The sequence below is a fragment of the Anastrepha ludens genome, chromosome 3, assembly GCF_028408465.1.
Source record: "Anastrepha ludens isolate Willacy chromosome 3, idAnaLude1.1, whole genome shotgun sequence".
In the NCBI taxonomy this organism is placed as follows: domain Eukaryota; kingdom Metazoa; phylum Arthropoda; class Insecta; order Diptera; family Tephritidae; genus Anastrepha; species Anastrepha ludens.
In genome coordinates this window covers 32,277,592-32,292,908 of record NC_071499.1, presented here as the reverse complement: position 1 = coordinate 32,292,908, position 15,317 = coordinate 32,277,592, and the positions used below count along the sequence as shown (strand labels likewise).

At 40.8% G+C, this 15,317-nt stretch overlaps 1 protein-coding gene across 1 annotated transcript; it reads right to left on the bottom strand.

The window, feature by feature from the left end:
• Positions 1-8,570: 8,570 nt before the first annotated feature.
• On the bottom strand, positions 8,571-14,699 carry LOC128856341 (uncharacterized). The gene is made up of 3 exons (XM_054091639.1): positions 14,534-14,699; positions 14,299-14,386; positions 8,571-10,478 (listed from the first exon to the last, which is right to left on the bottom strand). Exons 1-3 carry the CDS (start codon positions 14,582-14,584, stop codon positions 9,115-9,117), a joined length of 1,503 nt encoding a protein of 500 aa, XP_053947614.1. The 5' UTR covers positions 14,585-14,699; the 3' UTR covers positions 8,571-9,114.
• Positions 14,700-15,317: the final 618 nt, after the last annotated feature.

Below are 15,317 nucleotides of genomic sequence, written 5' to 3'. Positions count from 1 at the left end.
CAAAATTGCATAAGCCATATGTAACGTTTTGCCTGTGGGTAATGCACAAAAGCTACATTATTTTTAATTTGCGCAACTTTGCGCAACAGGTTTCAGTTTGAGATCATAGCTGAAATATGTGGCTACATCACTCATGTTGATTTCAAGTGGACCGGTGTGGACCACTCGAAAAAATGATCTTTAAAAAAAAATTTTCGAAAAATTTTGAAATTTCAAAAAAAAAAAATTGGATTTTGTACCACAACTTAAGAGAATTATTACTGTTTCCGTTAATATATTCAATTGTCTTTGTTTTTTTTTCAATATTTGGTTAACAATCAAATGGTAATATTTATTTGCAGACATGAAAATGCAACTCTTGTATGAAGTACGATTTGCATACAATTTCATGTTTAAAGTTAAAAGACTACAATAAAAAATTTTTTAAATTAAGTAATATTTGCAGGAAATCTGCCTTGAATATTTAAGAAAACATCTGCATTATCAAATTTTTATTTCAAAAATGTTGCAAAATTGAATTTTGTCCGGCCGCCGGACCACTGTGCATTGGTGTGCCCGCGCCTTTAATGATGTTTCTGACACTTTGATTTACACCTCCTGACTAAAAAAAAAAGGAATAAAAGGAAAATGCCGATGACAGAGTAGGAGGTCTCTGAGAATCAATTCACTCCTCTTCTTGCCAAGCTCATCAGGAATTTCATTTCCCCCTATATTTCTATGTCTTCGAACCTAGATCAGAGAAATATTACCTACACACCAAAAAGATTTGATCTTGTTGTTGGAACAGTACCTTTGCCCTGTCAGTGTAGCGTAATCGTCTTCGTCTAGCTCACCCAGGAAACTAGCTGTTTCGACGGGTTGGGTCCAGTGGGAGAGAGGTGTTAAATGAGTGGGTTTAATGGGGCATGTAAAAAGGTGGTTAGGGTCGTGCGGGGTTCCTTCACATGCTGGACATATATTTAGTAGGAGTTTAACCTACTACAGTATCCAGAACGTAGTTATGTCAAGGTTACGCGGGACTCTCGGGGAAGTTGGAGCTCTTCGCCTGCGATTGGACTCCGGTAGCGGCATTCGGGGGTGGGAGCTTAAGAAGGTGGTGAGAGTCTTCTGATGAATGTCGTTTATAGCCTGTTTGTACACTGTCTGATCCAGTAGCTGTCTGTTTGTTATGTCTGAGATCTCGTCCGCGTAGTTGAGGAAATGCCTGCTGATGTGCCTGGGAGGTGGCTCAGGCTCGAGCAGGTGTCTGCATGAGTGAGGCCTGCGGTAACACCCAGCAGAAACTGTTTACTGAGCAATTTGTTATGTTCCTTAACAGGCAGCATTAGGGCCTCATCGTGAAGGTGTTGTATAGGTGACATCAGAAGACATCCTGTCACGGTCCTTAATGCAGCGTTTTGGCAGGTCTGAAGCTTCGTCCACTGCGAAACACTGGTTCCAGGTGACCAGAAAGGCGCAGCATACTTTAGAACCGGTCGGCTTATTGCTTTAAAAGTCGACAGGGACATTTCCTTGTCTTTGCCCCAAGTGCTGCCGGCGAGCGACTTGAGAACCTTGGTGCGATTCTGTACTCTAGTTGCAATAGCGGTTGTATGCGCTGAGAAGGGAGCAAGCTGGCAAAGGTAACTCCCAATATTTTGCGGTTGTTAACCGCCGGATTTTGTGCTTTCACCTTGAGTTGTAGTTTGTCCTCCTTTGTCCAGGTGGTGAAAAGGGTCACCATGGATTTAGTGAGGAAGAGTTGTAAATTCCTCGCAGTGAAGAAACGAGAAAGGCTGGCGAGGTAGTCGTTTACCTTGGAGCATAGGCCATCAATGTCATTGCTCGACGCCATCATCGTGCAGTCGTCGGCGTATGAGGGAGCCTCCCTCTGGTGGCTGGAGAGTTTCGAGACATAGAAGTTGAAAAGCAAGAGTGAAAGGACACCACCCTGCGGTACACCTTGCTTTATTTTCCTCTGTTTAGATGTTTGGTCTCGAAATATCACCGGCGAATGACGACCACTCAGGTAGTTCGTGGTCCACCTCTTCAGCCCTGGCGGTAGTGTCGACTGTAAAATGTCATCTAGTAGCGTGGCGTGGCTGACTGTATTGAAAGCCGTTTTTACATCCAACGCTACTAGGACAGTTCTCTCGCAGGGGCGGTCTTGGTTGAGGCCGCGGTTTACCTGGGTATAAATGTCGGTGAGTGCCGTGGTGGTGCTATGCACTCTTCGGAAACCATGCTGGTGTGCGGCTGGGGTCAGGTGTTTCGTAAAGAGTGGGCGCCCCTTGGTTGGCGGGTTTTCCAGGCTTCAATAGTGGGACCATTCTCCCTAATTTCCACTTATTAGGAATGATGAGAGTGGCCATAGACAAGTTGAAAACCTTGGTGAGATATTCTATTTTATCTCCTCCTTACTGGAGTTCGTTAATTTAGATCGGCACCATGGCGTCGTCAGAGCCTTGAAGGCTGCTTGACTATCGGAGAAAATGTTAACATCTTCCTCGCTCCTGCAATCCCTAAGCATTTTGCATGCCTGCAGGATCACAAAGACCGCTGCCTGAAAATACTAACAGTATTCGGCAGTTTTGAGGAAATAGATAATTTGGTTGATTTATAGAAAACACCTGCTCCGACTTCCGATTCCTCCTTGGAGCCATCAGTGAAGACAAACCCTATTAGGAGAGATTGCTCCAGCACGACCCTCAAACTCCAGTTTGCGGATAGAGAGATATATTCGAAGATAAGAGAAATACGCTGTTAATTGCCCGAAAATGTTACCATGCCCCTTGAGAGACATGGACGTAGACGATGGAAATAACGTAAAAATTGATGGAAAGTAAGTACATTACATAACAAGCGAGTACGACTTTTTTACCCCAGAGCATAAAATTCCAAAATCTGTTATTAAAATCTACTTTCAAAAAATTAAAATCTAGTCAAAACAAAATTGAGAAATATCACCTTCTCATCATATTCTGGTCAGAAATATATTTTAACTACTTCCTGCAGGGTGCACAGTTGCTTATATTTCTGTGTATGTCTGAGTGCATTTTCGTTTGCTGTGACAAATGACATTTTAATGCTCGCTGGTGTATGTACTGGTACTGGTGCTGCGTCCAGCAGCTGGCTTGTCATTTTCGCCACCACTCATCCAAAAATTTTTGTCGTTTGCAAACGGATGCGCAAAGGATTATTTCTCTCCACATTCATGTGGTCATTTTAAGTTTTCATTTCATTTCATTTGACACCATAAAAGTGGAATTGCTTTTAAGACTTGTCTAAAACTCATACAAAACATACGTGAAGTATTTTTTGAATGAAACGGGGCTCTTTTGTCAGTCAGCTCGCTTCTTTGTTTATTTGCCACAAAGGTTGATGGCAGTTTGCAATAACAATAACCGCAACTATGTTGATGAGAGTAACAGTACGAATGCGTGTGGGCAGTCGCCACTTTTAATACTTTTGTTTCAGTTTCGAATATTTTATTGAGCTTAGTTTACTTGGCATGAATGACCACAAAATTTAGAATATATTTTTCAAAGTTATTTATTTCCAGATGTAAATTTTGAATTTATTGGATAACAACTCCTTTCAATGCCAGACAAAATGACCGACCAAAGCTAGATATGCTCTTTTATTTGTGAAAATATGCTTCTGTTTATTGGCTTAGATATTTGGCAATTTGACTTCGATTGGCAGGGCTGGTTGGTGGAGTGGGTTGGTAGTAGTTTCATCTGAGTAGCTTGGCTGTAGAGGAAAAGAGGTGTTAGGTGAGTAGGTTTAATAAGTCATGTAAATAGGTGGTTAGTGTAGTGCGGTGCGTCTTCACATCCTGGAAATATATTGGGTATGTTGAGGTCGATTCTGGATAAGTAGGAGTTTAATTCGATACAATATCCAGAGCGTGATTGGGCCAAAGTTACACGGTTCTAGCGAGACAACTGAAGCTCTTCGTTAGTAATAGGTGCTGTTTGGACTTCGCTAACGTCATTCGGGGGTTGAAAATTTAGGAAGGTAGTAAGGAGCTCTCGATGAATGTCGTTTAATGCTTGTTTGTATACTGTTCGGTCCAGTAGTTGTCGATTTGCTTTGTCCTGGATCTCGTCAGTGTAATTAAAGAGATGTTTCCTGACGTGCTTGGGAGGTGACGCAAGCTCTACCTTTGGTAGCACCCTAGCACAAATTGCTTACTGAGCATTTTGCTTTGCTCCTTAACTAGAAGCATGGAATCCTCTTTGTGAAGCTGTTGCGGGGATATCGGCAGGCATCCCGTAGCTGTCCTGATTGCAGTTTTCTGACATGTCTGTAGTTTTGTCCACAGCGTATCACTAGTGCCAGACGACCGGACAGACGTAGAATAATTCAGAATCAACCGGCCAATTGCTTTAACTGTCGCCAGCAACATTTTTTTCTCTGCCCCGAGTGCTATCGGCAAGCGATTTGAGGATCTTCGTGCGGTTTTGGACCTGAGTAGCGATTGCGGTTGTGTGCGCTGAAGAGGAGAGCAAACTATCAAAAAGGACGCCCACATTTTGTGATTATTAACTGTGTGTATGTATTAGTGTGTCATCGACTTTCAGCTTTAGCTGTACGTTGACCTTCTTCGCTCCATTAAACTAGCCTCGTCTAGTGCCCCATACTTTTTTACCAGTTTGACTTGTCGATGAATCTGTTAATGTTTGTCATAATGCATTTGGTGGTGAGCAAAAATTTGTGAAGTGGTCGAATTATTTTTGGAATGCGTAGCTAATTTTGTGGAACTAATAACTTTTAATATCCGCCATGGCCACGACTACCATTCGGAAGCGCACTGGTTCGAAACCCCAAACATGAAGCACCAATTCATAGAAAAAGTTTTTTCTAGTAGCGGTCAACTCTCCGAGCGTATTTCTGCCATGAAAAAGTTCCTTTTAAAAAAATATCTGCCGTTTGGAGGCGGCTTGAAACTGTAGGCCCCTCCATTTGTGGAGACGAACCGCAAAAATAGCAAGAGGAGCTCGACCAGACATACAAAAAGGGCGTAAGCGACAATTATATGTTGTACATACATAAATATATGTATATGGCTCACTACAACTTAAAACAAATATGATATGAAATTATTTTATTCATTTCAGTTTTTTTATAAACATTTTTCTTATATGCTCGCTTATGGTAATAGCGAGTTTGCTCGTTTTTTAAACATTTAAAAATGATGATGTTTTCTTCTCATTCTCAAAAGCATTTGATTAGTTCATTTCATTTCTAGAATAAAACAACACACATAAAAATCCACTATGCATTTTACATTTTTAATGTAATTACACGCCTACGTAGTCATTAAAAATCACTTAAGATTTACATAGCACACATATGCACATGAGCATGTACTTATATACTTGAGTAAAATTTTAAAAGTAAAAATGAAAAGAGGCTGTGGAAGCAGTCGCGCCTTTTTCATGTCAAATTATTTACATGTCACAGCCCTATGCTCGGGGATCAGACTACAAGATTGAATAAAATGCGAGGGAGCAGAGTTAGCCGACCAAAATAAACAATGTAATGTCTCATGCAAAACATACATGTGAATGGAATCTTGTATAGCCTTTGAGTTATGTACCACTTACATCCACATAAGTCTGCATAAGAAAAATTTAATTATTTACGTAGTATTTATTTAGCAGAGACAAGATAAGATATGATAAAGTAAGGTAAGATAAAATAATGTAAGAAAAGATAAATAAATGCCGCCGTAGGCGAATGGGTTGATGTGTGACTATCATTCGAAGTTCGGAGAGATCTTAGGTTCGAATCTCGGTCGAACACCATGATGAAGAAGAAGTTTTTTCTAACAATGATCGCTCCTCGGTAGGCAATGGCAAACCTCCGAGTGTGTTTCTGCCATGAAAAAGCTCCTCATAAAAAATATCTGCCGTGCGGAGTCGGCTTGAAACTGTAGGCCCCTTCTTTTGTGGATACAACATCAAGACGCGCACAACAAATAAGAGGAGGAGCTCGGACAAGCACCCAAAAAGGGAACAAGCGCCAATTATGTATAGATATATATAATACAAATAAAGATATCTAGATCAAAAAGGAAAATACACGAAGAGATAAGATAAGGTAAGACAAGACAAGATAAAATAGGTAAGGAAAAATAAAGAAGGTAAGACACCTTAGCATAAGATAATATAATAGAAAAAGAAAAAAAGTCAATATATTATAAAAAGGAGTCCGAAATATCAATTGGTACGACGAGGAATATTATGCTGTCGCGCAAAGAAAAGATGCTGCCTATAGGGCCAAACTGCAATCGGGCGCAACGCGAGCCATGTGGGATCGCTATCGGGAGCTGAAAAAGGAAGAGAGACGTTGCATCACAAAGAGGAAATGAGAGGCCGAAATACGTGAGTGCGAGTAGCTTGAGTTGCTAGCAAACAGGAAAAACGTGTGAAAACTAACAGAAAGCTTGACAGTTTAGAGGAGGCTTCAAGACCGGGACGTTTTCCTGTCAGAACAAAGACGTGCTTACATTTTGGAGGGAACCCTTCTCGAACTTGTTCAAAAGTGGCAACAGCGCATGTCATAGAGAATATGAAGATAGCGATACCGCAATCGTTGACGACGGAACTGTCGTTCCGCAACCCGACCATGATGAGATGCGAATAGCGATAATTCGGGAGCCCACAGAACGCCAGCTGAGCTATTCAAAAATGGCGGAAAGAAGCTGGTAAGGTGCGTGCATCAGCTCCCATGCAAAATATAGTCGAATGAAAGCATTCATGCCGACGATATTGACATTATCGGCCCTAACAACCTCGCTGTTAATTCTCTCTTTTACAAACTGGATAAAAAGGCAAAGCGAATGGGTCTGGGGGTGAACGAGGACCAAATGAAGTACCTCCTGTCTTCAAACAAACAGTCGGCGCACTCGCGTATCGGCACCCACGTCACTGTTGGCAGTCATGATTTCGAGGTTGTAAGAGACTTCGTTTATCTAGGAAACACCATTAACACCGATAACTATGCCAGTCTTGAAGTCCAATTGAGTAGTAAAGTCCTCTCTCGACGAACAAAACTAAGACTCTACAAGGCTCTCATCATGCCCGTCCTACCGTATGGCGCAGAAGCTTGGGCTATAACGATGAGGCGTCCCTTGGAATGTTTAAGAGAAAGATTCAGCGGAAGACTTCTAGATCTTTGCTCGTTAGCTACGGCGAGTATGGTAGGCTGTGGAACAATGAGCAGAATGAGCTTTACGAACGGTGGTACCATTCCGTACTTGATGTTTGCTTTGATATTATTTGTGGTTATGTTGATTATTCCGAAGTTCTTGAAAAAATTGGCTTCAATGTTCCTTATGAAACTTTACTATTGATTTAACGTCAAACTACCATAACTTTTCCTCTACTACGAAATGGGCTCTTACTGAGTTAAATAGAATCTGTGGACTACTCAACCAACCTTTTCATGTGCCAAGATTTTTTTTCCATTCGAGAACTGTGTCCCACTATTCATAAAATCACTCTTTTGTTCCAGCGTGCAAGAAGTAATTTTAAGTAAATATTTATATGAATCTAGTTTGTAAGGTTCTTGTAATTATAGACTTAAGTAAAATGAAGTGAATTGAAAAAATTTTGTTGATACATTTTCCAGTTTTTGGTTCCAGTTGGTATTCTTCCTCTGTAGACTGACTCATCTGGTATCGACTATGACTAGTGAGGTAACCTCTGAGCAGTGTTAAATCGAGTATTCTGCACCAGCCCTCACGATTCCTACTAGAGAGGTATGTAAAAAGGTTTGCTTGTCTATGCCCCCTGTATTTATCCCATAAACACCAATTTTGAATGACTCGCTGACTTTGGTCGATATCTTGTAAATAACTTTAAATCAAAGCTGGTTTATCTACAAAACATTAATACTTACATAACGCCACAAATAAAAGTCCAAAGGTGTGATACCACACGATCTTGGTGGCTAATCCACTGCTCCGAGACGAGAGATAAATTGTGCACCGAAACATCGACAGAGTAAATCTATTGTTTCTTGGGCTGTATGGAAAGTAGCACCGTATTGCTAGAAAAAATGATGTGGAGATCACGGGCTTCAATTTGCGTTCATCCGGCATCAAAAAGTCGTTTATTATGGCGCGATAGCGTTCGCCATTCATTGTTGCATTGGCGCCAGCCCGTCTTGGAAGGAATGCGGACCTCCAGCTCGTATGCCCCGCCAAACAGTTGTTTTCAATGGATGTAATGATTGTTTCTGAGTGGCTTCTGGTTGCTCTTTAGACCAAATATAGCAATTTTTCTCATTGACGTAGCCATTAAACGAAAAATGGGCCTCTTCGCTGTGTACCATAAGTTGACCTGTGCGGGCGATGAACACTTTGAACAGAGCGTCGATTTTCGTAATACTCGTACCATTGTACGATTTGTAGACGTTGTTGAGGCGTAAGTCTTTTCAATAATGAAAAAACTGATGTATTTAGTTTGACAGTAGTCACGCGTGATCTGTCAAAAAAAACCCTGCAGGAAAAAATACCTCCAATATGATCACCCTTTACAACCCTCTGACGAAGAAATTAAAAAAAAAAAAGTTCCCACTTTTATTGTCGTATGATTCCATTTAATCTTTATACAAATTGCAACAACACATCAATTTCAGGTGATCTTTCGAAAGTAAGTTTAATAATTTTACTTTTCGAAATTCGAGTTCCACATTTTACTGACATATCTACACGATTACCGCAACGAAAAATAACCAAATGGGGAACGAGAAATTTTTACTTTGTTCTAATCAATGGAAACAATTTTGCACAACAAATTGCCGATTCATTAAATGAGAAGGAAAAGGAAAGTGATGCGAGGGCAGGTGACAATGCTTTGGTGAATATCGAGAAGAAAGGTCAGTTTATGGTTCTAGCGAAGTGATTACATTTTCTATTCGTCGATTCTTTCCCTGCATTCACCAACCTACGCATCGATCCTTCTCGTTCTCGAGATATGTCACCTACATATGTGTGCATATATATATTTTCTTCACTTCTTAGTCTTCTTCTTACATTTCCAATAACGATATCTTAACCTCACATGTATGCTTGTCTGGTATCCATGAATATTCTTTTCTCTAAATCTTCATTTCGCTTTTTCAAAATTTTTTTAAATGTGCACTATGATTGAAACGCATCTGGTTTAGGGCGGCAGCTTGGGCAGCATTAGCTTTGTTCAACTGTGATGTAGCTGAGTGTTTCGTTATTCTCAGGACTTGTTTGGGCATGCGTGGCGGCGATGTTTCAGACTGCGGAGGTACCAGAGCGGGTAGAGTCAGTTTCTTGACTGTCGTATTGTTGGCCATTGGTTCTGGTATTTCCAGTGTGGCCGGCAGCACATTCGTTGTGTTACGTTCCTCGTTTGCCGGTTGTAGTTGCGGTGATGGCTTTGTGCTATAGGAAACGGTATTGCTCTGTATAACGCTGGGTAATTGAGGTGCTGGAGGCGTAGTTGTTATTGCTTTTGTTGCGTCCACTGACGGCTGTGGCGCAGATGTTGCTGCGTCTACTTCATCAGCTTGTTGGCGCATTGCACGACTCAAATATGATTGTTCGAAATTCGGAGTTTGATTGCGTGCCACTCGACGTGGCGAATTACGCGGTGTTACCTCCTTGACATGTACCACAAATTCATCCAACGCATTTTGACGTTTCGACTTTTTATCCACTGAATCGAAAATAGAGTTTTGCTTCAAATGACTGTACTGTTCCTGCGATTCGGCATTACCTTTGCTGTGCTGATTGAAATGCGACAAGAAGAGTGCCTGAGATGGTGGATGATGCCAACCGTTCATAGGATCTTGGCTTTTGGCCTTTTGTGCGGATGATTTGCTTAAGCGCGGACGGCCTAGAGCAATGCGATCCTTGATTTCACTATCGATGGGCATTAAATCGCGCTGTATGGCCGATGTCAAGTGGACCACATGCGTAGGTGTGACGTCGAGTGTGCGACTTTGCATGTGTTGATTGCGCGCGGGCACCATAAACTTTGGCAACACCGATTGTTTGCTGAGAGTGTTACGTGCATTTAGCTGAGTAGCATAGGTCCGTAGTAGATAGTTAAGTTGTGCTGTTTGTGTTTTGGAGCGACGCCGTTCATCGCTGCGCCGGAAGATACTCGCATTCGAGCTGCTTGCACTCGAACCGAAACGACGCGAGCTGTAGATCTTGTAGTTGGGCGAAGATTTTAATAGTTTGCGTTGTGCGGCCAAATTCGCAATGGCACTGCGGCGACCATTTTCCGCCGCATTGCTGGCTAAACGTTCGCTAACGACTCCGTTTTTACTGGTGGTCGCAGCAACATTTCCACCAGCCGCCTTTGGATTTGATGCTGCTGTGCCGCTTTTCGTGCGTGATGTATTCGTACTAAGCGGAACGCGATCACGCTCCTGCGATCTGAGTGCACGAAGGGGACCCTTATTTTCAGGTTTCGGTGGGGCTGCCTTACTTGTAGCCGTTGGTTCTGAAAATGACAAATAGTTGGACATTAGTAGAAGTTAAACTAAAGGGAATTAATGTTGATGAGGGATATTTTTTATCGAAAACTGTGCGCTAAATGAGCGGGCAAAAAAAATAGAAAAAGCCTTGGCCGATGAAATACGGAAATCCATCACAAAGAGCATTCAAAACTATAGAGCTTGGAACAGTTTTAAATTGGAATGAATAGGAGAATTCTTCTAAATACTTAGGCCAACCAAGATTGGTGAAAGATATATTAACTTTCGCTTACACCTTGTCGGTTGGCTTTCAATTACTTATAAATGTCAACTATTTAAGAAGGCTCTTGATGTGGTGTACAGGGTCCGGCACTCGAAGTGTAACCAATTTCAGACCGCTCACGCAGCTGATGCACGGGATATCTGTTAGTTGGCTAAATGACAGAGTATTGTTTACAAGCGCGCGGAAGAATTTTGCCTAGAGTGAAAAAAGAAAATCAGTAATGGATTTCAAACGTAATAGTGTGATCGAATTATATTTGGCTGGAAACTCATAACCAGCGATTCTTCGTGAGCTGGAGCACCTTAATATAAATTAAGTTTTCGTTTATCGCACCATAACTCGTTACAATTATACTGGTAGCATCGCGAGACGCCATGGAGGTGTTCATCAAAAGACTGAAATGTCACGTGAAATGGTTCAAAAATTGAAGAAGCGGCTTGAGCGAAATCATCTCACACCAAAGCAGCAACAAGTCAGACTTAAGAGAGCGAAGGAGTTGCTTTGCTTGGCCGAAAACGGCCAATTTCCAAACGTGTTTTCTGACTAGAAAATTTTTCAAATTCAGCAATTCGTACGCTCCCAAAACGATAGGGTTATTTGACCCACGGTTCATATGAGAACTTAAGTGATCCATTGCCAGGTAATGATTTGGGCCGCTGTAACCGCAGATGGGCGCTCTCCAATCGTTTTCATCAAGCCTGGCGTCAAGGTAAATGCGAAATAATATCGGGAAAATATTCTGGAGGTTGCTTTGAAGCCATGGATAGACAAACATTTCGGTGGCCTACCATGGACGTTTCAACAGGACTCGGCACCGTCTCACAAAGCTCGAGTGAACCAAGAATGGCTAAAAAATACCGTACCGAACTTCACAACGTCCACACATTGGCTCTCAAATTCACCAAACGCGAATCAGATGGATTATTCTCTTTGGGCCATTTTGGAGACCAGGGTCCGAACTAAAATATTAATCAGTCTTGAGGCGCTGGAAAAAGCCATTTTCCGCGAGTCGGCCAAAATACCTGCAAGTCACATTCGTTTCTGGACGGTCTCAAGGCCATAGTCAAGGCAAAAGTTGGTCATATCGAGCAAAAGTAAATTGATTCTTAATTTTGTCTTATTTTTACACATTTTTTACTTTGAATTGAATAAAAGTAGTTTTCTAAATTAAATTTATGCCCTTTTTAATTGGTTACACTTCGAGTGCCGGAGCGGATAAGGGTGCTTGGGTATATTTCAGCCATTTCATTTAGTAAGTCTGTGGTTGCAAAACCTTAGAGACTAGTGATGCAAAATGAATTAAAGGTAAGACTGAAAACTGATTTATTTCTAACTTAAGATCCAGACCATTCAAAATTCTATTCATAAAGTGACCTAATAATGAATGCATAACTTAAATAATTTGATTTAAAAACTTTAATATTCAACGGAAAGTGAAAATGCAAAAGCCTTTATATAGAAAAAGCGAATATAGAGAAAGCTGATCTGCTCCAGTAGATGTGGAAAATGAATGAGATCACAGGCAATATCAAAAACAAACAAACTTCACCGAGTGTGTGATCTGCCTTGAGGGATGTGATTTCAAATTTATTAACATAAAACTGATCCCACGAATCGTTGAAATGAAAAGATTGCAGAAAAAACCGGACAAAACTGTGTTGAACTTTTTTGATTCTCTGGAAATAAACAGTATAAATTGGACTCTAGCGCACTCTTACTTTCAACTAGCACATAATTATGAAACACTTTCATAGCCTCGGCCTATAAACCAGTTCCTTAAAGCCACACGCATAACGTCGCGGAAAGCTAAAGTTGGAGTAGGGTCACGATTTAAAAAATACTTTCTTCAAAAACATTGCGAGGCTCGAATAATAGGTTGAACTGGTTGATTTGCAGTCACGCATAGACCGGGTCTAACAATTTATTTAATACTTCCATCTAGATTTCAATTTATACTTCCATCTAGATTATCGAGTTTCGAATAATTAATAAAAAATAACTCTTTTGTAACAGATCAACCTAGTGTCGATGACGACGAAACCAGTTGCATCCCAGCTAGATGACCAGATGAACTTTAGTGGCTCTTGTGATTTGCGAAATTAGTTAAGGGAAAAGCGATTAAAGGAATAAAGGGGCTAAGTCCATAAAATAATTTTAATAGTCTTACAACTAATGTATTATTTTTTAATAAAGTAGAGTACGTCTAAGCTTCCTACCAGAGATTGCAAGCCAGTCAATGCTATGGACAGTTCTTGCATACGGCTGTGAATGCAGGACAATGACTTGTAAAGATTAATCGTTTCTAAGAGTTTACGAGCAAAAAGTGCTGCGAAAGGTGTTTAGTGCGCTACGATTGCAAGATGATATCTACCGGATATGCTGCAATGAGGAATTGCGGCAGCTGTGTAATGGCGAGAACAACGTGAAATACGCCAAGTCCCAAAGACTGCGAGGGTTGGGTCAAATTACGCGCGAGAGAGATGACCGGAACAAAATCAATCATGTCATACAACCCCGTAGCACCTAAAGCACGAGGACGTCCAAGACTATCACGGCTTGAACAAGTTCTAATGGACCTAAGGAAACTAGGTGTTAGAAATTGGAGAACTGTTACCGAGGAATGAGATGCATGGAAATGAATTGTGAAGGAAGCTAAAGCTCACGCCGAGCTGTAAAGCTGCCCGATGATGATGATGATGAGAGAACATCTAAAGGGAGTAAACTCCAGATCCACTCAATGCTGCTCATATAGGTACGAAATTCATAAGACAGTGGATGGAAAAAAATTGTTCCTGCCTTATAGAACAGGGTATCAGGCTCCTAAGCGTCTATAGAGAAAACTTATGAACTCTCACTATATATTCGTGTTCGTTATTATTTCAGAAAGTAAGGATAAGTAGAAAACGAACTTCTATAGTTTTCGTGAGCTGCGCGATGAAGCGTCAGAATACATCATATGGGAGTGTGCAGCTCTCGCTAGAGGGATCCCATTGGTGATCTGGAACAACAAGCCTGAGGATTAGTTCTCTAGCCTCAAACTCATTTATGCTTCCAATTACAGGCTCGCGCCCAAGCACAATAGGCCACATCAGTGGTCGTGGTGCACTATAGGTTAGGTTTGGTAGCCACATCGCACATAGAGACGATGCCTATTAGACCACGAAATGGGTCCGTTGGTGCACTATAGCCTTGCAAAAACTAAAAACTCTCAATTAGTTCCAATTTGATTTCTATTTAAACCAGTTGATTATTTATTTGCAAGGCGAAATACGCGCCGTGAATTTATATATTGTTTTGGGCCAGAACTTCATCTTCGCTGTCCTGGAAGGTTCGAACTATAAGGAATAACATCAAATGAATCGTGCTGAAATGCTTGAAACCCGTTTTTTTACCTTAAAGTCACAGATGTCACAGTGAGATGATTGGAAATGACGATTGTTAGTAGCGAACAGCTGCGAAGTTTCACTACTCAACTCAGCGCCGCTATTAGCGCTTAAATTTACTACCATAGAAGATACTAACACACCATCCACACCCCAATCCGCCCTACCAGTCTTACTCACCATTCTTGAAGTTATTTTGCGTTTGTTTGTAAATTTTCTGTATGCAGGTGTTCACAATTTCGGTAGTATTCTTCGAAAGTATCCATGGCTGCAGTCGGCAATTGGCATCGAAAGTGCACAGTGGCGAGTGGTTGTACGAATAGAATGGAAGTTAAAGTGCACCATTTTAGTTGAATATTTTTCCCATGTAAATATGTAATTTTATCTGAATTCCTTTAAGTGTATTTGTGCTCACCTTTAAGACGATATTGCTGCGCACAATTTTGTTAATGTTGCTGCTGGTCATTTTCAATTTGTGGTGCTAAAATATTTTTTATATAAATCACGAATTGAGTACAAATTTTCGAAAATAGATTTTTTTGAAACGATGACGAAAAATTTTCTGATTTTTCTTACCAAGCTGATGTGAGATGACAAGAAATTGTATTGAAGGCAAATATTGTAAGGTATTATTATTATTAAAAAGCACAGTACACATATGGATCCACAGCAAAAAGGAGAAAAATGTGCATAGTGGGCGACACGACTTAGCAGCGGCAACGACCAAGTGCAACAAAGCCAACGCAAAGAATTTATGCCAAAGTCAAACAACCGAAAGAATTTGATTGCGCCACAAGCTAATATAGGTTGAGCTAATTTCAAAAAAAACAAAAAAGCACAAAATAATCCTTATATTTGATAAATGAATATTTGAAATTTTTGCCGAAGCTTAGTTTGCTAAACAAATACAATATGTGTTGTATATATTTCGATATATTGCGGCTTAGTGAGTACTTAGCAGAAGCAATGAGTGGCAATCTCCAAGCTCCCAGATTTTGCTGTGATTTCGAAAGTTGCGCTTTTGTAAGGCGATGAGCCAAATATTCAAGCAGGAAGGCATCCATACAAACACACACATATGTATGTACCTACAAACGCATAATGAATTTGTGTATAAGTACCCATTTGGGAATTGTACCTAGTTGGGCATGCAGTAAATCTTATAAAGAGAGTCGGTTACTTAAGTAGATCGGTATAGT

What these genes read in the sequence shown, in the direction of transcription:
- LOC128856341 (XM_054091639.1), bottom strand. Translation starts at nt 14,584, where the DNA reads ATGACCAGCAGCAACATTAACAAAATTGTGCGCAGCAATATCGTCTTA. An exon ending in GCAGCAATATCGTCTTAAAG is followed by an intron (nt 14,387 to 14,533) that starts GTGAGCACAAAT and finishes TGCCGACTGCAG; the next exon opens with CCATGGATACTTTCGAAGAA. An exon ending in GCAAAATAACTTCAAGAATG is followed by an intron (nt 10,479 to 14,298) that starts GTGAGTAAGACT and finishes TGTCATTTTCAG; the next exon opens with AACCAACGGCTACAAGTAAG.